Source organism: Amblyomma americanum, chromosome 8 (assembly GCF_052857255.1).
Source record: "Amblyomma americanum isolate KBUSLIRL-KWMA chromosome 8, ASM5285725v1, whole genome shotgun sequence".
Taxonomy (NCBI): Eukaryota; Metazoa; Arthropoda; class Arachnida; order Ixodida; family Ixodidae; genus Amblyomma; species Amblyomma americanum.
The window spans coordinates 48,450,196-48,475,018 of record NC_135504.1 but is presented as its reverse complement, the minus strand read 5'-3'; the positions used below and the strand labels follow the sequence as shown (position 1 = coordinate 48,475,018).

The window sequence follows — 24,823 nt, the reverse complement described above, 5'->3', positions numbered from 1 at the left end:
CCGCGAATATACCTTCTCCAATGATCCCACTGTTTGACGGGTGTCAATATCGGTAATGCGAATCTCAGCCCCTCTCCTGTTCAAAAACGGAACTTTTGATCCGCCCGCATTAACCTCTTCCTCAGAGAATGAGACTACTACCTTCCCTTTTCTCAAAAAATCCTGCCCTAATATACCTGACACTCCGTTTGGCAGAGACACCGTGTCCGGGCATACGTAGCAGGGGTGCTCCAATGCAATTCCGCCGAGAGAGAAGTGTAACCGGTAGAGTCCACTTATGCCAAGAGGATCCCCCGTTATGCCTACAAATTTGGTTGCCATACCACCAGACGCTTCCAACACCTCGCGGTCCCCCTTCCTTCGAAGCGTGTTAAAACTGCTCTCCTTAAGCAATGTCACCTTTGACCCCGTATCTATCAACAATTCCATGCAACAACCATTTAACTTGCAACGCACAACAGGGCATGCCTCGTCGGCCACACAAACTACCACCACCTCATCATCCACTGCTCCCTCCCCACGCTCCTCAGGCTGGGGAGGACTAACTAGTTTTTTGTCTCGGTATCTGGAGCCCCGCTGTAGGCTTGCTTAGGGCGTGTCTCGCCTGCTTCTCTTTGTGGCTCCCCACGGCGCACGTTTTGGCAGAACCTGGCGATGTGTCCGCGACCCTGGCAAGCGAAGCATACGATTTCTTCAAAATCTCGCATACCGCGCCTGTCGCTTTGTGGCGGTCTCCGGTTTCCAGCGAATGGGCACTGTTGAGCGCGCGCTTCAACCTGGCGTTCCACCTGCTGAGATAGCAGCTTTTCTAAGCGATCTAACCGCTCTGTCAAGAGAGCAACCTCAGGGTTGAGCACCGCTCTCTCTATGACGCGTACTCTCGCTGCGGCTGTCGTTAACGCCTCATTTCGTTGCGGCCGCCACGGCTTGGTCGAAATTGCTCGGCTTGCGCGAGAGCACGAACCGGCGCACGGGGTCTTGCAGACCGGCCACGAACAAAGTGGTCATTTCCTCTTTAAGAAGATCCTCCGCGTATTTCTTCCTTAGCTGGTCTCCTTCCTCCTCCCTGCTTAACGTATCGCGCGCTAAGCGCTGAAGCCGCGACGCAAACGTTCGCACGTCCTCCCCTACCATCTGTCCGGCGTCACGGAACCTCTGTACCCGCACGTGACGTGGTTCAGTGTCGAAATGCTCAAACGCAAGCTTCTTAAATTCCGCAAATGATTTTGTGGATTTTACTTTTTCGTCTCGCCATGCAAAATCATGAGCAGCTCCTGCCATCTTACACCTCGCCATTCCCAGCATTTGAGCATCGGACCATCCCCCCATTTTCCCAATCTCTTCTAGCATGGAAAAGAAATCGCAGATTGGAACCCCTGTCTTATCTCCCGTAAACGTCGGAATTACGCTTCCTAATGCCAGCATGCTTGCTCCTAGCGACGGCTGTGGAGTGGGAGCTCCCTCAGATACAGACATTTTTTTTTCTCAAGCCCTCCAGTGCCTCAAGCCTCTCAAATGGGGGTAAAAGTCCCACAATCAGTCCCGTGATTCCCTTTTGATAACAATTTTGAAGTCATGAATGTCACAGCATTCAGAGGACATTTGCTTTTGAGACCCCCCTTCTGACACCAGTGTGATGACCCCCATAACGCGCAGGTCCACACGGGACGGAGAGGCAAAGAGACACCGTATGGCTCAGTTTAAACAAACAGATATATTCAATAATTACACATGATTAAGATTATACATCAGAGGCTGGGGCGTCCGAGCTTACGTGCCGACGACTTCATGGGGGCGATGGAGTGGCTCCGGAGTTGGGCTCGAGCGGTTGCTGGCAGAAGCTGCACGCCGTCGGGCTTCGGCGCTGAAGGCCCTCTTGGCGAACGATGTCGTCCTGAGCGTCTCTTCCGTACTGCTTCTCGATTTTTATATCCTCTTCTCCACACTCCCTAGGGTGAGGACGCCCACGCCGGAGGGGAAGGAGGGGGGGCTAGGGCTTTCACTTGGGCGCACAAACATACCACCGCATCGTGGTCTCGCCCCCCTCACGTGTTGAGTCCGCGGGAAAGAAGGTTGTCTTCGAGGTAGCGCATAGCGTCGGCTGTGGTAAGGCGCGCTCTGGCCCGCTGACAGTTCTCTTGTCCTGGAATGTGCTCGGAAGGGCCGCCCCTGGAACCGCCACGCCAATTGGGGAGGATAAGCCCGTTTCCCCGCGGCGGCGGGTCCGGTTGGGCTTAAACCCCTTCGTTCTGGTTGTCACTCTCAACGAGCATGGCTGGGTAATTGATGATGCCTGTCATCTGGGTCTCCGTCTACGCCGCGCCGTCGAACGTGGAACCTCGTAGCACACACAAGGAATGTACCTCGTAGCACACACAAGGAATGTACCTCGTAGCACACAAGGAATGTCACAACAAGTTAGGTGCACTATTGAGGTTACTTTGTCTCCAAGCTTCTCGAAAGCGCACATATTTTACCGCAGTGTAGTCGCAATTTGTTGTACCACAGCACCGAGCGTACCGCTTTTCCGCAATTTACAAACTGATATCGATATTAAAGACGGCGCGCTGCACGCCCCTCAGCAATTAAGGAGCAAAACTGGAATAGTTAAAACTGGTTCAAAATTCGTTAACCAGCCTGCTAGTTAGCATGCCTTAGGTGAATTCTGATGCATTTCACCGCTTACAATGTAATGCTGAAAACAGCGCTCTTGTAACTCAAAAAACCTATCGTTAAAAATATTAAGTCTTAGGTGAAACACCGTGTATATATAGTAGGTGTTTCAGCGATGATTAAGTACTATTCAAAAGTAGGCTTTCATGAGTAAAAATATGACTTTTGCGCCATAGCTTACCAGTGTCGGCGGGCACAAAAACTCCGGTCAACTAATTTCCCACAATTAATTTTTTTGACTATAACAGCAAAGCAAGAGTTCCCAATTAGAGTTTTGTAACCGCTGGTTAATAACATCCATCTAAGCTTTTCGAATTTAGAAAACGTGATTAACCTCGGCGCTGTGGCTCGAAAAATATTTGCTATATCGTGTCAAAATATACGCTCTTGCGAAAAGCACGCAGGCAAAGTAACCTTTCCAGTGCATGTAACTATTCAAAAAGCCAAATTTTGACGAGCCACAGCACCAATGGCAATCGCATTTTCTAAATATATATATATATATATATATATATATATATATATATATATATATATATATATATATATATATATATATATATATATATATATATATATATATATACATATATACACTGTCAGAGGTCGCGGGCTCGGATCCCGCCGGCGGCATGGTTTTTTCTTCTTTATAATCAGTTTACTTAAAGCGCCAAATTAATCTAAGTATTATTCTCTCATTGTTCAGCACGACAAATTAAAAAATATATATATAGAAGCAATTATGCACCTTGGTTTCGGTGACTGTTGCCTTCGTTCATATGTGCGTATGTCTGTATGTATGTATGTATGTATGTATGTATGTATGTATGTATGTATGTATGTATGTATGTATGTATGTATGTATGTATGTATGTATGTATGTATGTATGTATGTATGTATGTATGTATGTATGTATGTATGTATGTATGTATGTATGTATGTATGTATGTATGTATGTATGTATGTATGTATGTATGTATGTATGTATGTATGTATGTATGTATGCATGTTTATATGCGTTGTCTATAATATATGAATGTATGTGCTCTAATAATTCGCAAGCCAGTCGCCTCACCGCAAGAAAATGGACTGAAAGGGGTGTACTCACAAAGCGCTAACACACAAGTACACTGTGAAAACATATTTTCTATGTGCGTGGCACCGAATGCCATGCGTGCCTTGCAGCGGGTGCGAAACGAAGGAATTTCCTTCGCAGACAGAGAAAGACATGTGGTCCTCACGCAAACTCCTCTTGAATTACGTATTTTCAACGCTTGAGTAATTTCAAGTGCGCGTCAATTCTTGGTTAAACTGATCAAAAAACACTAAATAAAGCGTGGTTTACGAATCTTAAACGTATTGCAACGTACTTATATTTTTAATTTCCCTCTTTCTGTATGGCGTACATGTCCATGAAGCTTATTATTCAAAAGACCCTTTGGGCTTCTTAGTTTGATCGGCATCAGCACAACCCACCTTCTTTGCGTTATGGTAATCCAATTCGATGTTTCGCTTTGCGCCAGAATAGGCGCTTGACTTAAAACGCAGCACAAAAGGCATTTGTGTCAGGCAATGATGCATTAGAAAGAGCTCTGCGTTTTTCTTAGAAATCATTGACGAAGTTGACGCTGTGTTCGTGCACCACTGTTTCAGTCCACTGTCTTCTAATCCTGTAGAGCTTTGCAAATTACGGTCCAAGAAGCCCAGTTCGGATATTACAATGCAATATCTCATGCTGTTCTGTTCATTTCTCGGTCGATCATTCTTCTATAGAAACAAACTCCGACAGGTACACACAAGTGACTGTCAACGGAAGCGGGCACGGAGGTAAGTAGTATGGAAGGCAAGTAGAGTGTACGTGTGGCAAAGAAAAATTATTACCACAGCATTAACAATGCGTAGAGCTTAGTACGACACCTTGGCTTTTAACACTTAGCACTTCACTTCAATGAAAAGCTGCGGAAGCTGCGTACAGTCACTATGATCCAGGGACGTTCGGGCAGCTCTTAAGGTGCCTCATTAAAAGCGTTTTACGCCAGAATCAACTCCTAAGCTTGTGTTGTGTGGATGATGGTCAAAAATAAATCCTTCAAGAAGTCGCCGCAACATAATGTTAGTTCTTCTCAGATGCGAAGAATTCCCCGTAGGGTTATGTGGGCAGTTTAATGGTTTATACTTGATGCACATGTTGGGTCCTCTATCGTTTTGCTTCTTTTAGACCTTTGGTACATTGCTTACCTGAGGTATCAACGTTTTTTGTCATTAGAACGAAGTTCAGTTGCAAAGTTCCACTTGGAAGTTCCAATACTGGAGCTTACCACCAAATATCCCTTTCTGACGTCAACAGGGCCAAGACTGCTTTACCTCAGCTTTAATTTATCCAGCATATATTTGCATTTACGCCGTAGAAATCAGCCGCCTATAGGGCGAGTTTAAATTATAGTGGAACTACCGTAGTTCTGGGATTAAGGTCTACACAAATTGTGGTGCCGGGTCACGCAGCGCTGTAGGCGTTGCTCACCCACATCTGCTAACCTTTATGGATGGGCGCGCATTGTTGATCTCGATGATATGGAGGTTAACAGAGCGGGAAAGGAAATGCCCGATGGGTACAGAACCCCACAGTGGAGACCATTTAACAGAGACGGCGCTAACAGACCATTCCTGCCCAGCTGTTTGTTTTTTCCTAATCCTGCTTTGTTTCGCACTGGGAGTTTCAGCACGTTGTATTACTTCATGTACAATTGACATCCGGGCTATTTGATGGCGCAGGTTTGTCTGAACAAACCTTGTACAACAGATAATCGGGAGGTAATGTAATAGCGATGAGCCTACACTAAGGATTAAAGAGCTCGTTCAAGCGCCAAGAGAAAACACTTGAGAAAAACTTGCAAAACAGGAGCTCTGTTTTTAGATCTCTGCTTGGTCTTTCGATATTACCGTTAGTGTGTGTGTTTCCACCGTTCTGTTCTCTTTTCTCTTAAGTTTCGGAGATATTTGTCAAGCGATTCCTAACTAGCTTTTTAAATAGCTTTAAGCTTTGTCTTCATCAAGAATTATGATCAGAAAAAAAACGAGTATGAGTAGGCGTCCCTTTGCACAAAGCATGAACGAACTGATAAGGATAGATGCACGATACCTTCCACACCCAGCCCGCGCCTTTCTTCCCGCTTTCAAATACAGCCCCCCACGTCGCCCTTCAGTGGACATGGCCCCGCTTTGTTCGATAACCTTCTGTGTGAACCTGCAGCATAGACAAATTGTAGCGGCAGGTGCACACAACAGTCCATGTTGCAGAATAGCCCAGAGAGGAATGATTTGTGACAGGCTAGCCTCTGTCATGGAAAGTGTTGCACATTTTATTTATTCGCAGTGCCGCTCTCTTACAGACAACTCATAGCCGTCTCATACCGTGCTCATGGTTAAAAAGCTGTCACTACATATATTTGTGCTTTCTGTTACTGTTGCTTTGTAAGTTCTACCTTCAGGGTTATAAGCAGTTTTGTACAACAGAGATTATGATCGTATTATTTAAGCTCGTGGTTTCGTGAAAACCTCGGCACTTGAAATATCCTCCCATACCATGTGCGATAGCCATTATCGGATGGCATTTCGAGCTTTATTAGCCGTCCTTCGCTGCTAGTAAAGGAGGTAACGTTCATGTAAAGAGTACATATTCGGCTTTCACAAGCAGTGAAATGCCAAATAAGCGCAGATAAGAAGCTGAATGTACTTAAGGACGATGTTGTAATGCGCGGCTCATTGCGACATTCATGCAACTTTGATTTCGCACGTTTATTTTGCAGGCAACGGAGGACAAGCTACATCAACAGTGACCACAGATGTGGAATCTACGGCCTCGACCACAAAATCGACGACGACCACAAAAACAACGTCGACAGCGTTGACGACAACCACAACGACAACAACACCGTTTCCGGGAAAACGTGAGAACAACACTCCTCGTTTCATATCGAACACGCCCGTTTTCCAGTCAGCTTAATTACCATTCAAAAAGGCATCGGTGGATTCTGCCTGCCTCATCTCGGAAACGGGCTGCAGCATAAATATGCCCAATCTGGAGAGGCCTAGGTGTTGTATACAGTAGTTTCTTCTTACACACCGTAAACAAAAGGTGTAATGAAACTTGATCTCCGCCTTGTTAAGGAGTTCTAGTGAGGAACCATACGTCGTGGGTTCGAATATCGGCAGTAGCGTATCAGTGGGGGGCGAATTGCATAACTGCGCGTACACTTTCAAATGACAGCGCATGTTATGGTAACCCAGGTCCTATAAACGTATTCGTGCACACTCTTTTATGGCGCCTCTCATAATCCAGTGAATGTTCCGTACTCTAAGCCCCTGACACAATATCTGTAAAAGCACTGAATGACCCTGAGCACAATTATCCCTTGATCTATGAATAAATTTTGCTTAATTCTGAATAGTAAGCATGACTCGCTTGAAATTCTCCGTACACTTGCTAACTTGACCCCTCAAACACGACACTACAATACACGCACTAATCTAATTTGGAAAATTCCTTACTCACGCTTAAGACTATCTGAACAAATGCTCCGTCATGCCCTGCCGACCCTACTAAACCACCTTCATTGTCAAGGAATTAACATAAGCACCATTACCAACAATATGCTTAAGTCCTTTGTAGCGCGACAGTGAGCGTGTATGAAATTGTTGTTGTATTTTATAAATTCTCTTGTAGAATTGGTGTGCTACCGTGGCTGCCTTCCTTGTACATACTGACCTTTATTTGTGGCTCAAAAATGAGTATATTATTTTTGTATTGCATATTACACATACTGACTTTTAAACTTTCTAATGTATAAAGATGTATGTTTCTTAATCTTCCACTGTATATGTCTCATAAAAAGAGGGCCCGAAGCTCGTCAAGTGGAAACTTCCACTTTTTCTTCGAGCCCTCCTCGTCCTCCGCTAATCTTTTTGTGAGGAAGAAATAAAATTATTGATTGATTGATTGATTGATTGATTGGCAATGGCACGATGCGCTTGAATTTGGGTGCAACACACAATAAAACAAATCAAAAATATTTTCAGACATTTTTGCAGCGAATGCGCCCTTTGCTGTTTAGGAGCCGTGCTTCATGTGGAAGCTTGCGTTGTCATGGCTGAGGATGGTGAGACGAACATCAGGGCTTGGATGCAATCAACTTAAATTATCACTTCAAATGTTCGCAGGCACTGCGTTCAGTCATTTGAGTTGTAAGCTAGCCATCTGCGACGGACGATAAGTACTCAGAATGTGCTGCAACGCAGGGGATTACGCGTAGGCATATACGGTATCTAGTCACCGAGCCACCAACAGCTTATTTTGTAGTGAACTTACGTAATTGGGTTGAATGCCTTCTTTGCAAAACGCTGCAGTTTTTTATATGTGTGGTAGGCAACGCAATGCAAGGACGCCAAGTGTAGGTCATTAAATGCAGCGGAATCCATAACTTTCAAACACACAAAATGAACTCATACAGGAGCAAAGTGTCGCTGATATATGCCTTGGTCCATCGCATTCCTTCCATCTTCCATAGCACCGCAAATAAGGTCTCAGTTGTATTACCACAGATAGTGCGTTTTTATGGCTTACTAGGTAGTGCATGAGGAAGTTCTCCGTGTTCGTGCGCCAAAATTTGATCACGTTATACCGCGCATGTAGCGTGTTCGAGCTGCTGTAGGATTAGTCGAAAGCGTAAGCAGCGAGGTTCTCAAATCCTTCCTTGTGCTGCCACTTATGCAAGACAGTCTGCATCGACAAAAAATTCGCAGAGTAGCTGCTTAAGGTCTTGCGGCACACTGAAATGTGGATACTAGCTTCGTTTGAGCACGGTATTGGGATCAGAAAGTGCAATTGTTGGCGCTGCCGCTACAGTTACCGCCGAAGAATTTGCTTGGCCACGTGAGCCCGTTTAAGCTCGGTTTCGGAGGCCTTCAAAACTCTCGCCAGTTTTGAATACATTGCATTATTGACGGCGGCTAGCGTCGCCAGCGATAGCGCAGAGCTGAATGTTTGCGGAACCTCACGACCTGTCTAGGCATCCGCTCCAGTTAAACCCGCGCCGGCGCACTCGTTACTCCTATACGGCGGGCCGTGCACACTTAACACTGGTAGCACCATGAACCGGTGGGAGGTTGTACCTACGGGCACTCCCTGTATTACTCATCCTTTCTGCAGCAGACTGTGCCGCGAAGAGGCGCGCTCTGGGCGTGTACAGATGTGCGCGTGCGAGCGATTGAAATTGGCATACACCTTTTTATGCGAATCGCCTGCGCAAGGTATGCTTTCTACACATGTCGGGCTTTGTACAGGAATATTTCGTCGCTTGAAAGGAAAAAATTATTTCTTTGCGAACGTAATCTCGCAGCCCCCCCCCCCCCCCCCCCCCCCCATTTTGCTTTTCATTTAACCTACTTGGGGGTTTTCTTGCTTTGCTCAAGTCTGAAAAAAGGGTCTTCAGCACGATGGGTCCTGCGTTTTGGGTTTTTGGGGCCAACCATTTGGGCCAAAATATCGAGGAACGAATCAACTGGCAAGAATTCTGTGCCTGTATGGGGTAGTGTGGTAGGCGAATTTCAACGGCCCGAGGATACTCGGCGGCTATGAATGGTGCCTTGAAGAAGGCCTGCGCACTTTAGCCACCTTGGTTTATTCAATGTGCGGTGATATCGCATAACACACGGACGTTTTTGTATTTCGCCTCCGTCTGTATATACGGCCGCCGCGGACAGGATGAAAGCAGCGAACTTCGAGCCAGCAGCCAAATGCAAAAGTCATAGAGATACCACTGCGGCGAGCGGGAGCGGGAGCGCTGTACTTCACAGGGCTTAGAGGTATTTTGTATCTATCTGCATCAGCCTTTACTTTTATAAATACTGATATGCACTCGAGACCTGTTTTTCTGTTCCCTTTGTTGGCATCTTGGTAACACATCAATAATTTTTTTTTTTGCAGCGTCACGGCCAGGAAAGCCACCTCGTAAGAAGTGCACTTACTTTACTTACGTATTTTCTGTTGTGAAATTTAAGAATCACCAAGCAGGCTTTTTCCTTAGCACATGAGTATTAAGAAAATGAAGGAATGTTGCGAGGTAAGAGCGAAACGCTAGAGGAATTGCTGTTAAACAATTATTACTATTGCTCGCCACTCGTACGGCCTGAACCAGGCGGTAACTCGAGTAAAGCGGTGCCTCGTCCTATGAAAAAAAGCACAGAAATCATATTTTTACGTGCATGAAATCATCTGCAAGGACGATAGTACTTACCATCATAAAAAACGGAATACCACCCGCTTTGCCGTCCAAATGATCAAAAAGGTTCTATTTTCACTGGTCGTCTTTGAGTTTGAAAGCAGCCATTCATGAGCAAGTCATAAATATATTGACTTGCACAACCTTGTTAAAGGCGGAGCTAGGTGTACCTTTACAAGATAGTTTATGATGGATGCCTATATCAGTCAAACCTGGGTCTAATCCGGATACCGGTAACAAGCACTTCAAACCTTCACGGCTAGATGACGGATAAGAAATAGCCATTGAAGTGCCAATCTTGCACTGGAAAGCAAACCAATGGGATGTGCTATTCTAGGGACGTGATGACATAATCATGGCATTGAAATAGCTTTTCAGTTCTTTGCGTATCGGTGACTAGCCCTAGCGAAGCCTCGCATAAAAGATCACCGGGCATACAGGAGGAAATAAAAAAAATGTAGCCGTTGATATTATGGCTTGACGCGGTTGATTCACAGAGAGGCCGTCATAGGAATGCAAGCTTGGCATCCGGTTTGACTGTTGTTTAGATTTTGTTCTTTACCAGCAGACTGTGTAGTGACTGCAAACTGAAGTCGCTTCTTGCATTTTTCTAGTCACGAAGCGACTAATTAGTCTGACAGCTGTCGAGGGCGGTGTCGCTTAAATACACTATTTTTGTTAAAGAGCAAACACTCAGCATGGCATCGCATAAGGCATTCACGAATATCGAGAAAATGCAGGTGCTTTTTTGTCTTAGAACGCCTGCAGTCATTTCTTCAACCATGCATGCTGATGACGAAAAGTCTGAGACTTATCGTCTCACGAGAGATAGCTCATAGCTAGTGTTCTATTTCTGTAGCTCAGTAAAAAAAGGAGAAAAGAAGGTGGTGCATTATCGCACAGCCTGTGGCAGCTGAAGCTGAAAAGCGAATTTGCATATTGAACATACGGACCAAATGCTTTTACACTTCTTGAAAATAAGCGCTATTCGTGACTTCGATTCTCCATTGGCTTCAACAGCAACATCCCGAAGTGCAATATGTAATCTGTGGGCCAACCGTGGGCAGTTTTCAAACTAGAGAATCAGTTTCAGTTCCGATAATTATTTGCTGACAACTGCTGCAGTTAAAATGTCAGGTTAGGTGATTCGTGAGAGAGTCTTTTGGTAAGCTGACACTTGTATGAGCTATTTGCTGCTTTGTGTATGCTGTAGTATCCTCGAAATAAACTTGTTTGTTCACGCGGAAGCAAATGAGGTTACTCAGGATGGTTGTGCAAAACTGGCATCACAGCATTGAACTATTTTCCAGAAAATGTGCCGTCAGCGCTGTCGTGATCGCAGTCCTCTGAGGGTCGCAATTTTTTTTTGTTGGCGGGGAAGTTAGCGGTATGGAGGAAGTCTGGCTATTTCCAAAGGAATCCAGGCGTCATAATAAATCCAGAATACATTCCTGGGATTTTGTTCCATCATGTGGGCTACACAACCATACAAGCCAAGGAATATTACTCTAAAAATAACCGCAAGTGACAGCCAGGTGAGCAGTGGTTAAGGCAACAGCAAATATTAAATGAATTTTCAGTGACCAAGAAGTCGAGAGGCACTTTCTGTAACCACAAGTCTGCTGGATGAGGATGCCTATGCTCCAAAGCTTACTATTGCTCACTCGTATAAACAGTGCACACAGCAGTGTGCATTAATGCAACACCCATCAGCACTCCAAGTCTTTCTTGCGAATCATCCTCTTTTTGATCGCATCGTACCTATTATTTTCGGTCTTTCTCGCGGACAACGATGCCTTGCCGAAGTTATTCTATGATACTGCTTGAAGGTTTCCAGGGACATACGATGAAAATAACCCACCGGAAAATGAACCATCGTAAAATGCGGCTCGAAGTTTCTCTGGCGGCGGGTGCGCCCAGTGTGGGAGTCTCATAACTACCGGTGTCACATTTCTCATCAAGCAGAAAGAGTAGGTAGTGGGCAGCCTGCATTGGGCGTATGGCTCTAGCATTACTTTCAGCTCCCTCTAGGCCAGCACGAATCGCGGGAAAAGGAGCACCGTTGTCGGTGCATCATATTTCAGGTAGCAACAGATTCAGTTCAGTGTGAATGGCAAGCCAGTGCGTAAAAACGGCCTAGAAAGGCACACGACTTTGTTTAGTGCGCTCTAATGGCTAGGACACGCTAAAATGAGCTCAAATTAATTAAGATATCGGAGTGGATAGCCGAAGGAGAGTAAGACAGTTTTCTAGTCGATCGGTTTATGCAGAAAAACGAAAGTGCGGCAGCTGTGATGGAGCTATATGTGTGTAAGTAAGTCCAGTGTGAAGGAGTCAGTGTGATCTGTAAGGAGCATTATGGCTAGCTCACAGCTGCAGATAACATTGAAGTGATTCACATTACACACTGATGTAAAGCTTATACCATTTGACCGATGGCTGCCATAACGTTACAATTACAGCATCACTGAGAATGTTCACGTCACGATGGTGCTATTTAAGGCCGAACGAACAATCCCTGGAAAAGGATTTAACAGGTGATGATCTCAGAGATCATCACAGGTTGAGCACAACACAGCGACCTATGGAACGAAAATGAAAGGTGCAGAGTTAAGACACTGGAAGCGGGCAGAGTGGGTGAGGGAACAAATGCCGGTTAATGACATCCGGGCAGTCGAAATCAAGAGCAAGAAATGGGCTTGGGTAGGGCATGTAATGCAAACGAAATGATAACCGCGGGTCCTTAAAGGTAACAGAGTGGGTTTCAAGGCAAGGTAAGCGTAGGAGGGGGTGGAAGAAAGTTAGATGGGCGGGTGAGATAAATGAGTTTGTGGGGCTGCGGTGGCCGCAGCTGGCCAAGGACAGGATACAGGACAGGGTTAATTGCAGGCGACATGGGAAGGGTCTCTGCCATGTAGCGGGCATAGTGAGGCTGATGATTAATATTATGGTGATGATGATAGCAGGGACAGTAAGGGGCACCCGTGCAGTCTGGTGGGTTTAAAACGCAGCTGTAGCCGGCACACAGCGCCGTTACATCAGAAATGCTACCAGTCAGCGCTGGCCGGCGCTAATAATGCAGAAATGAGTAGGATACCAATTAGTAACTTTGAAGGAAGCCAGGACGCAGACCTAAAGGCCTTTAGGCGTCGGTGAAAAATAAAGAAGGCAAAAAACTGGAATATTTTAATGAAAAAGAAGCTGACTGTACAACTATATAGAAATTGGGTAAAGATGATCAGGAAGGAATCGTTCTGTAATGGCTCAAAAGGCAGTGTCCTACAATTGGAGGCTAGATCAAGGTGTCTTAAAACGCGAAGCTAAAGAAAGTTACCCATAAAGACTCCGCAGTGCATTGTGTTGTAAATCTAGGAAAGAAAAATGTACAGTGTATAATTGAATGTGGAGACATCCGTGCAGCTTTCGATTCATGCGCAGTCGCTCTTCGTGAGGACCTTAAAATTTAAAGACAAGAACGGTCGTGTGAATGAATCTGCAGTACAATTTATAAAAGAGCGATTGGAAGACTGGTGGCTCAGAAGCAGATAGGTGACGCAAGGTTAGAAGTGCATGAGTAAAAAATGCATTTTAATAACGGCTCATTAGTGAACTTGTGGCAATAAGAGAATTAGAAAATTCAGAAAAACCTGGTTAAACTTGACAGTAAATTGAGAAAAAAAATGTATGAAAAAAGCCGAGCATGGTGACAACTGTCGCGACCTCGTTTCAAAGCGGACATTCCTATCTACTAGCCATCAATCTATCCATTACGGCGCTGTTCCTTCGATGGTAGGGAAACAGGTGCTAGGGTTAAGCTCTCATAGTTTCCACCGTCTCGCACGGTATTCTGGCTAGTCACTACCGGGCTGAAGTTATATTGTAATTTATCACTCTCAAACTAACTGCCGCCGACCAATTAGGAACCGACGTCGCACCCCAAAACGTAGGAAGATCTTTTACATGACTAACCAACAACTGATTAATTAGTCCTCGACTGACAGCAGCTGACAATTATTCTGCCTAATCAGCCGTAAATGTACAACCATGGCATCTTTTAACAGATTCTCTCAGACGCCGCAACAAACGTTCGTTTATTGTGCGTCTACTAAAGATTAAGGGAGATTGGTAACTGTCATTGTTAAATAACTCAGAAACTCAAATCAAAAATCGACGTTGTGAGGGTGTATAGACTCTTCCTACACACGTGCGAACTAGTTCAACGTACCCCACATCAGTACTAGTCTGTAGAATTTGCAACTAGGTTTGGGCGGTTCGTACATTGGGGCCAACACTACATCTGGGCTCATCCCACGTGCGCTCACTGTTGACGTGGTCTCCCTTAGTGAGGGCGGAACAATGAGGCCTAAATTTACCATCGCGCAAGAAAGAAGTGGTACGACAGACAGTGCCCTTGTCTTCGCAACAGCACTTGAACGGCTTGCAGTGGCTTCAGCGCCACGCTACAGTGCGTTCTTCACTCTTGCAGGTCGGTACACTCTCATATGTGCATTCGAGTACGTCACCAAACATAGGCTGCCTAAGGCCCACCAGTGCACGGACTACGTCTACATGCGGACGTTCAACTACCAAAGGCACAAAATCGAGGAAGTGAAGATACTCTACTTTGGCCGCAAGAGGCTCAAGGGTGAGCACTACAGAGACGCTTTTGCGCACCCTTCTGGCTAAACTGGCCACTGGACATTTTAACTCGGCAGCATTAAATGCCTCATTGTCCGAAAAAATCCGGTGTCGGCGTTGTGAGCGGAAAATAACTAGCATCCCTGTGGCAGGTGGTGCCAGAGGGCAACCTAGGAACAGGAGGGCCTCCTAGGGCACGTGACCTTGCGGCGTCATTGGAACCTGCTCACCGGATAGTGAGCTAACTGCCCACCGTGGCAGGTGGCACTTAATGATTGGTCGCTCGGAAAGAGCAACCTGGGACGCATTAGGCATACGGTTGGGAGCCTCTCCCATTGCAGGGTGGTGTCGCATCGCTTAACCGTTGCACCACTGCGCCAGGGGGGCAGGGCTACCAGGGATCTAGGAATGTAGAGAATGAACTGCACATCTGGGAATTAACCCTTTAGGCTGTCGATTCATACTCTTAAGGCGGAGGTTAAGTGCCCTCTCCAATTTTGTTCACACTGTTGGCATGACCGCTTTTGCCCCCCCCCCCCCCCACTCTTCTTATGGTGGAAACATGAAATTTAGCTTAGTAGGAAGAGAAAATTATTTGGGTTTTAACGGTTTGCGTTGTTAATAGTCATAAGTACGGGTACGAGAGGAGTAACAAAAAAGGGGTATAACAACGATTATGTTTTTTTACATGCCTCGTTAGTGAAGTTTTTGTGAAATAAATTTAATGACGATCAATGGAATTGATGCGGCCTAATATGCGTTAGCATTACTGTTCCCTTCGGACGGAGCAGCCTGTGCCTCTCACAGTTTCAGACCGTGTGAGCGGGTGGCGTGATCGTGCCCTTCGGTTACCATGTGGCATATCCTACACTGCCTCAACCCCCTTCCTCTGTCGTCACCCATCGGCTCCAGCACCTTTGTTTCTACCCTCTTACATTTTCACTCTTCCTCATCAGGAAGCTTCTCTGTCTCTACTTCACCATGCGCTCTCCGCTTTTCCACCTGCCAAATGAAGCTTCAGACGGATGGACGAACCGATTTTTGCAACATAGACGTTCTAATGCTAACGCACTGAAACTGCTGCAATATCAAGGAGGGCTACAGCGTTTAGATGAAGTGCAAGTACTGTATGAGACGAGTGGTTTTCCCGTCCACGGTATAGTTATTTAGAACCAGGGCTTTAAAAAGACAAATGAGAAAAATGACGCATATTAGAGGCGTATTAGATTGCGCTATGACTTAAAAACGCCACGAAGTTTGCCGCGTTTTGAATTGTGAACATTTTAGTAGTACTTAGTAGCTGTTTAGGTTTCATTGTTAAAAGTTAACAGCGACCATGGCAGCGCCACCCATGCCTTCACAGGCGTTCTTTTTTTTTTGTGGTGACGGTCAATTTTGAACGATTAAAGATAAAAAAACAACTCCCTAAACCTCAACGAAAATTTGCGCACGGAAATAAGTGCGCACTCTCCAGAAATCTTCCAGATGTACTTGAGTTTTGCCTACTAGACCGTCTGCAACGGAACCTCTATGTGCGTCATTTTTATCAGATTTGTTCGTTTCTAGATGGTTGCTCCTAAATAACCTGGAGCCACATACTGCTATTCACGTACCGAGGCATTCATTTTGTCAACCGTGAAGCTGCAGGCCTCTTTTCTTGCAGTCATTTTTCGAAAAACCTTCACGCGTGCATGTGAGGTGACATTAGTTTTGGTTTTGCACTCCGTTTCTTGCTTGCTTCAGCCGTGCCGACATTAAATGCTTTTTAACAACGGACACTTTGGAAAAAAAAGACATCTTGCTAATGAGCGGGAACGTTCTTTCCAACTCTTAGCGGGAGGGCCACTGTGCTTCCGCAAACTTTGTAAAATAATATCAGTGGCGATCAGAAAGCGTTTATAGAGGCTGCTTCTTTTCGCCTTCTGCACTTTAATATATTAAACTGCGATCAACATGTATTAAAAATTCTACTTTGCCCTCCTAGCTCTGTAACATTGTGCACTGATCTGAAGTTACCGTACCTCCATTAAACTATTGAGCCGTCGGCACTCAGGGTCAGATGGTGTTACCCTGCTAGCCTGGCGACAGCCCTGTTTTTTCGTGTGGACTTACGACAGTGTACTTCGCAATCATGACGTGGACGTGCTGGCTGTGAGGGGTAGTGGTCCACGTGCTTTTCGCTGTGCGGTATGTGGTGTGGCCTAGGATGAGAAATGACGGAGTTGAAGTTAAAGAGCCGGTGGTGATTTGCTTTGTCTCTATCTCTCGAAATACCATCAGAGGAAGAAGACGACATTTGGAACATGTACTACGACAGCAACCCCGAGTACTGGCGGGATCTCAGGAACGGTGACGGCATGTACGCGTACTGGAAGCGCAACTATCCCCATGCGGACTGGTACCTGGGCATGTGGGGCCAGACGTATGTGCGGCTACTGTAAGTGGACCCCTGCAAATATTTTTTGACTTGGAAGACAGTTGTGCACCAATTCAGGCATGCATGAATTTTCCTCTGCCAAACCAACGACAGCAAAAGTATCTGAGTGTATTTTTTAAAATTTTTAGACGTTAACGATGAAGACAGCCAAGGATAACCCAACATGGGAGTACACGCCTATGCGTACTTTTAACGGGGAATGTATTTATTTGCATTCCTATTCGCTGCTGCGAGCGTAGGTGAGATTTAACTGTTCAACGCACATAACAGGCCGCCAAGGCAAATACTCGTGTCAAAGAACAGTGGTGTAAATCGATGTTTTATAAGTGTTGTAGAGTTTAAACTTCTCTTTCCTGAAGCCACGTAAAGAGTTAACAAAAATAATATCGAAATGTTCTTTGTGCTTGTTTCTTTATGTAAAAAAATGGGAAATTTAATGCCAAAGGTGTATTGATATTTTCCCAGCAACAGTGGCAATTTTGTGTCATGCTATTACAAAGCTTGGTGCGCTTCCTGAAGTAGCTATGCCGGGGTACCAAACCGCTTGACTGCCTTCTATCTAAACAAGGATTAGCATCCTACATTACACATGGTCTCAGGGATCAGATAGGTCTAGGTTTCATGTTGAACAAGCTCTACAGCATTGTTAAAGAAGGCCATTTACCGAGCCGAAGAAGCTGGTCCTTTACAAGAAAAACAAGGTTGTGCCGGCACCCGGTAAATATTTACCAGTATCTTCCTTTGGTACTGTTCTGAATAAAAAACGCTGCCTCTACCTCTTCCATTCTCGCTACGGTGGACGAAATGCGAGGAATTCTACACAAGGTACTTCCACAAAGTTGGAATACGTCTGCAAAACAAAAACCGTTCATTTGCTTTTTGCCCAGGACATCCGACGAGTGGAGTCACCTTCCCGCTTCATTGGCACTAAATGAAAAAATGAAAACTGTTCTTAGGGAAGGAAATGGCGCAGTAATTGTCTCACAGATATCAGTGGACACCGGAACCGCACCGTGAGGGAAGGGAGGAATGTGGGAGTGAAAGAAAAAAGAGCGAAAGAGATGCCGTTGTGGAGGCGTCTGCAATAATTTCGGCCACCTGGGGATCTTTAACGTGCACTGGCGTCGCACAGCACGCGGGAGCCTTTTGCGTTTCGCCTCCATCGAAAGGCGGCCGCCACGTTCGGGTTGGAACCCGGGTACTCCGGCTCATGTAGACGACCGCCTTAACTCGCACTAAATCATGATTACATTTTATGAGTGCATTACCTAAAATTGTATAACTAGCAATCTTCTGCAAAATTACGCTATTTCTGTTTTGTTTTGCTACTTAGTATAACAAATCCTCTTTATATTGCCGTATAGCCCTGGGGTATTTTAAATACAAGAAATTATTGGGTATGATAGCTTGATACTAAACAAAAGAAATTATTTTCTTGCTTCAGCCCACGGTGTAATAAATGGCCACTATCAAAAAGAAAATTCACAAAAACGAAATGGGGCGCAGGCAGGAGACAACATCTCCATGTGCTGTTTCTTCGTCTATTCCGTCTCTTTTTTGTGCTATTTGTTCTTTGTAATAATCCCAAGAACTTGCCTGCAACTATGCCCTCCTAATAAATGCCGTCGAAACACATAGCTCCTATTAAAAGAGGTGTGAGAGCTACACCTGTTGTCTTCAAACTAGTAATATAGGTGCCGCAGTGCTAACACTAGCATTGATTAGACATGCGTGGATAGGACCAAAAACAAAAATGAGCCTTTGAGAGCGTGCAGCCGTAAGCCCTCATGAATAACTTGTGTGCAGATCCGCAAGGAACTGCGCCTGCCGTTCCCACGTTTATGCAGAGGGTGGTATAGTGTGGGGCGTGAGTAGATGTGGCACGGGGGACCCGAGCGACGTCGGAGCTAAAAGTATGGAATTATTTTGGCTATCTTGTGATTCTTAACGTGCACTGACATCGCACAGCATACCGGCATCTTCTGCGTTTCCTCTCATTTGAAACTGCGCACGCTGCTGCCAGAATATGAACCCGCGGCCTTTAGCTCATTACGCCGACGGCATAAGTAATAAATGTGAAAATTGGACATGGTTGTTCATCATGATGAACTGCGCAGAACCTTTTACGGACAGAACGTAGACGCAACAGCGAGTTCAAACTGGCACAGATTTTTAACGGGTGGAGCAGGTTTCAAACAAGGGGTTCACCAATGAGACCTGTGGGACACAAAACACAAGAGGAAAAAACTGAAACCGACAACCGTCTCAAGCGGACTTACACATCGGGAGACAATAATCTAGATAACTTAAGCAGTTTCGGTTCTTTCTCTGACAGCGGAACTGATACGCTCCTGATGCACTTCTTAGCACCTGCACCTTTGATTTCTAAGGCTTCTACAATTCCCCGTTCTGCTTTATTTGTTTGAATGGGATAGGATCGTGGTTCTCTACAACAATGCGAAATGTTCGAGGCATGCGCGTTTTGATGGAGGCGGGACGCAAAAGCCGCCATTGTGCTGTGCGATGTCAGTACATGATGAAGTTCTCCAGGTGATCGAAATTATCCCGGAGCTCTCCACTACGGCATCTTTGTCTTCCGTTCTTTTTTCACTCCATCTTTTATTCCTTCCCTTACGGTGCGTTTCGGGTGTCTGAGATGTGAGAGAGTTACTGTGCCAATTTCTTTCCTCAAAAGCCTTTTTTTTGCCGCAACTATTGCAATTCAATGCAATGACAGAACTGCAGTTATTGGCAAGCTCACCCAATATTTTGGTTGCGTAACTGCTGGTTCTTCCAACGTACTCCATTCTGCAAGAGAGTGATATGTAGTATACAATGATCATGTTTTGTAGCGTGCTTGATGGCGCAATTACTGGTTATGGGGACCCCATCGGGAATCCACTACTATAGGCTACTCTTTAACCCAGCGTGACGTCATGTTGCAGTCTGCTACAAGGACACCTCGACACACTACGAACGCTGAAGAGAGCTTTGTGCTCTCGTGGGCGTAAGGACATAAATGAAACAACTTTTATTCAATTACTGGTATGTGGTTATGGGTTTTTATGGCGCAAGGGCATCTATCGCCAGGGAGCGGCATGGCACAAGGTATTTTCGATCACTCAAGGCGGGGTCAAAGGCCGATTTTTCAAGCATTTCACCTTTCATAAGCAAAGCACCAGACCAGGGGAAAACTTGTACCCATTGTATCACCGGTGGCTATCCGGTAGCACTGGGGATCGAAGCCATTCAATTACTATCGTGAGATCTTCAATGTACTGCGCAGCCAAGCACCCAAAGCAGTACGCAAATATTCTCACGGCAGAGCGTTGTTCTGAAGGACGCTAACTTTATATGCAAAGAACGGAAGGTGCAGAATGCCATTTACCTGGTGATCTTGACAATATTATCTCACTTCTTCCAGCAACAGTCTTTGGCAGGCGAAAGTCATAATGAAAGGGCTGCACGATTATGTGCGTTCCAACATGTCTTCCTACGTCCTCAACGGAAGCGACTTCGAAGGTTTCGCCATCCTCAACACTCTCATCATAGACTACAGAGGAGTTCAGCAGGCAAATCACACTGTTCGTGTAAGTCTTACCTGTGGTGTGTAGTATCTACAGAAGGCGCTGTTTTAACATAGATAGGCGCGCCTGGTTTCAACCTCTCATTCTATGGTGCAGTCGTATACTCATTTATACAAGTGGCGCTACCTGTCTGGAGACTGAGAATACATGAAACCGTGCCGACAGCACTACTGTATAAAATCTTATCGGGGAAAGTGAGAAGGTTGGGACGGCTTTGGATGTTTAAGGAACGCTAGAGTGGTTGGGCCGATTATGGCGTCTCTTTTAGCAAAGCATTCACTGGCTCACATTCGCGTGCAACATCTCCTATGATTGGATCCATGTTTTCCTCCCAAATCCATGGCACTCCCAAATGCGGTTCCACCACCATCGAAAAACTGCGCGGTGGATGAAGTGCCAAGTGGTCACTTTTCTTTCAACGCGGTTCCGTGAGAAATTGTACGCAACTAGGCGCTGAGATTTTGAGTCTGAGGTGTGGTCTAGAAACGCCTGAGTGCCATAAGGGTTGCGGTATTGAAAGATATGCCCAGATGTTTGTCTTTCGTTTGTAGTTTATGGGTTTAATCTCCAAAAGCAAGTCAGGCTGCGAGGACTGCCTTAATGGAGGGCTCCAGAAATTTCGACCACCTGGGGTTCTTTAAAGTGCACTGACATCGCACTCCACATGGGCCTAAAGAATTTCGCATCCATATAAATTCGACCGCCGCACCGGGACCAAATCCTCGTCTCACGAGTCAGCAGGCGAGCACCATAACCACTGGGCCACCGCGGCTCCTATGCCCAGAAGGAACTGTACAGTTAGCAGCGCGGCAACTTATTTTGCTTCGACTTCGCTTCACAAGTAAAATTTCGAAAACATTCCTTACAGTTTATGATATGTATTATACCTTATGGTTAGAGCATCCTCTTCTCCTAGGGGACTATTGGGGGTTGAATCACGGCGGCGCGGTATTCACCATCAGATAAAAAAAATCTGTGGTTTGGTGCAATTTCATAATGAAGCTTGGGATGCGGCCTGATCTTGATGCTGATAACCGGCAATGCACTCCCTCACCACAACAGGATTTGGCCACCCAGGTGAAGTACAAGGCCACAATTTCCTATCCGAATGAACCAGTTAATCTTCTGTCTTCGGTCCCCGACGGCTGCGGAGCAACTGACCAAAAGGACCGTTAGAATTGTGACTCAGCTGAAGGTGGTAGAAATCTCTGGCTTTGGACACGCCGGCATTCAAAACTGAACCTGGCAAGGTTTAACGCTAGAGATTTATCCAGTCAGTATAGCCTAGCAGGGCTGTTCAGGGCATTAGTGGGTATTAAATGGTATGTCACAGGACTATGTGTGATTAGGAGGACAGATGACGCATATTCAGTGCTCAAGAATTTGCACGTACTATGCCCTGTTGGCTTAGCGGACAGACAAATCTAGGTGTGGGATTGCTCGTCAATCAGGCTATAGATGGCAACATAGAGGAATTGTGTAGTATGAACGAGAGGTTGGCGGTTATCGTAGTCCGGCTTAAGAGGTACAAACTGAAGTTGTAGAGGCCTGTGCACCTACATCCATTCATGACGACCGGATCGTTGAAAGCTTCTATGATGACGTGGAATAGCAGTGCGGAAAGTAAAAACGCGGATGGGAAATTTCAATGCCACATCGCGGATGGGCAATTTCAACGCCACATTGAGCAAGAACTAAACTGGTGACCGGGCAGTAGGCGTATATGACATGGGCCTTAAGAATAGCAAGGGAGGGTTATTTGTATAGGTCGCAGAGTGAAATAATTTGCGGATCGTGAATACCTTCCTCCGCAAACGACAGAGCAGGAAGTGAATGTGGATGTCTGTGGAAGAGTTCCAATGGGGAGCTTACAAACGAAATACACTTATACACTTCATACTATGCGCTCACCCTGACATCGTGTAGGATGTCGAAGTCCCCGGAAAGATGCGTCGTAGCGACTACAGAATAAAGTCTCTAAATAGCCTAGAGCTGTATAGGGAACGGAAGATACTAGTGTAGCGTAAGGCCATTGCCGATTTAGCGGTAAGAAGGAAAGTGGAGGATTTCACTATATTGCTGCAGATAATCGGCTTTAACTGAGTACTACGCCCTTAATGTCCAAGGAATGAAAGATAACCTAGCAACTATCAGGGACTGGGCAGCAGTAGAGGCAGGTGGTGTGGTGGTTCGACTGGATACTGGAAAGCTCCTTCAGTAGACGAATGATCTGGTTAAGAAACGCCGAATTATTATAGTATCTAGCACTACAGACAGAATAGAACTGGTACAGCTTTCAAAGCTAGTAATGCCAGTTTACCCACATAAGGAAGTTTAATGTGGAGCGAATAGAGCATGCTCTGGAGAAAGGAGTTTCTGAAGAGGAAACTAGGCATAACCAAAATTAAAATTTATCCGTTAAGAGACGGAGGACAATATCATTGGCAAAACGGATGAGCTAGTTAAAGGTGCCGTTAAGTTCTACACAAATCTATATAGTACGGAATGTAATCGGGAGCTGAAATACAGAGGCAGTGGCGCACATCGAGACGTCCCGCCGCTAACGAAAGAGGAAGTAAAGTAGCCTTAGGAGTAATGCAAAGGGGGAAAGCTGCTAGTGAGGATCAGGAACCAACAGATCTGTTGGAAGAAGGCGCGGAGATTGTGCTAAAAAAACTGTCCATCGTATATACGCAATATCGGGTGACCTCGTATGCGGTAATCACCCGCGTGTAGACTGAACAAGGCATTTAGGTGGCTAATTATGCGCTTCACACAATTGGGATATTTCAGGCTGACCCTCAAATTAAGGCTACTTGTGCCAGTCGACCTTCAATATTCCTGGACGTATTCTAGCGTCTCGATATGGACTAGACTGCTGCTATTTCTGCGGTCACCCTATTGTCACGAAAGCTGAACATGTCTATGCAGGGCAATGACAGCTCACGCCTTAGCGCCTCAAGCAAGAGAACAATGCGACACTACGCTGCCTTTACATTTCTAGTAGATAACTACTGTTGAATAGTGACCGTGCGACGACCGTGTAAGACGTAAGAATTTCCAAAGAGTTGAAGCATTCACGAGCTGATAGTGGTCGCTGATAATTAATGTCGAACATTGTTTCCGTACTATGCAGGATAGGTACCGCTTGGAAAAATGTGACGAGTTGATATCGTCACTTCTCAGTTGAACGTGTTTTAAGAGCGTTAGCTCTTACTCATCACGTTTCGAGATGTCGTGGGGTCTGCTACATGGATGGATGGATGGATACGGCTGAATCTTTTAAATCGGGCCGTGGTTCAAGCCGCCTAGGCATGACTTATGAAATTTTACTCTCCTCTTGATTTTAGCCGCCAATCAGATAACCTTCGCTTGGTTACTTCTGCCCGCTTAAAATATACTTAAACCTTAAACCCCAATGCCTTGGACAAATCAGCCCCGCTGCTTTCCACTGTATGGTGAAGCCCTTTACAGAAAAATATCAAGTGTTCAGCCGTTTCCTCCTCCTCTCCGCACGCAACGCACAACGTGTCTATCTCGTGGTACCTGCCTCTATATCTGTTAGTCCGCGAAACTCCCGTCCTGGCCTCAAACAACAAACAGCTTTCCCTACAATTATCATAGATATTTTCTTTGGCAATTTCCTGCTTAAAAATCCTGTATGTTCACAGTGCTGATTTCGTCAGCATTCCTGTTTTCCACAGAGCCCTCTTTGTTTCTTTAACCTTTTTCTTAACCCATAATTGCTGATTTGCCCCCCCCCCCCCCACCTTTTGCTGTCCAGATATATGCTTGTCAATTTTCTAGTTCGCTTTCTCTATTTCGTATCAACAATCTTTATATACAGGTATTCGAAAACTTTCCTAGCCCACTGCTTTTCCCTAATTTTTCTCAATCGCTCCTCAAATGCTATCCTACTGCTAGCTTTTCTGCTCTCGAACGACGCCCATCCCATATCACCCTGTACCTCCTGATTTGGTGTATTGCCATGTGCTCCCAAAGCTAGCCTACCTACGCCACGTTTAATTTCTTGCCTTGCTTAAACATCTGGTCTCATGCACAGGACCGCTATACCGAAAGTCAGGCTAGGAACCATCACCCCTTTCCAGATCCCGCTTACCACTTCATGCCTATTGTAATTCCACAATTCCCTATTTTTCATGACAGCTGCATTGCTATTAGCTTTATTCACTAGATATTTTTCATACTC

The 24,823-nt window shown here is 45.5% G+C and overlaps 1 protein-coding gene across 2 annotated transcripts in view; it reads left to right on the top strand.

The window, feature by feature from the left end:
• The window catches only part of LOC144100309 (uncharacterized), a 59,945-nt gene that overhangs the window by 12,346 nt on the left and 22,776 nt on the right, over positions 1-24,823 (top strand). For both annotated transcript variants that reach the window (XM_077633294.1, XM_077633293.1), the window contains exons 5-10: positions 4,448-4,501; positions 6,481-6,621; positions 9,657-9,680; positions 14,438-14,596; positions 16,870-17,026; positions 20,451-20,616. In XM_077633294.1, coding sequence (XP_077489420.1) covers positions 4,448-4,501; positions 6,481-6,621; positions 9,657-9,680; positions 14,438-14,596; positions 16,870-17,026; positions 20,451-20,616 — 701 coding nt within the window. The remainder of the gene's footprint in view (positions 1-4,447; positions 4,502-6,480; positions 6,622-9,656; positions 9,681-14,437; positions 14,597-16,869; positions 17,027-20,450; positions 20,617-24,823) is intronic.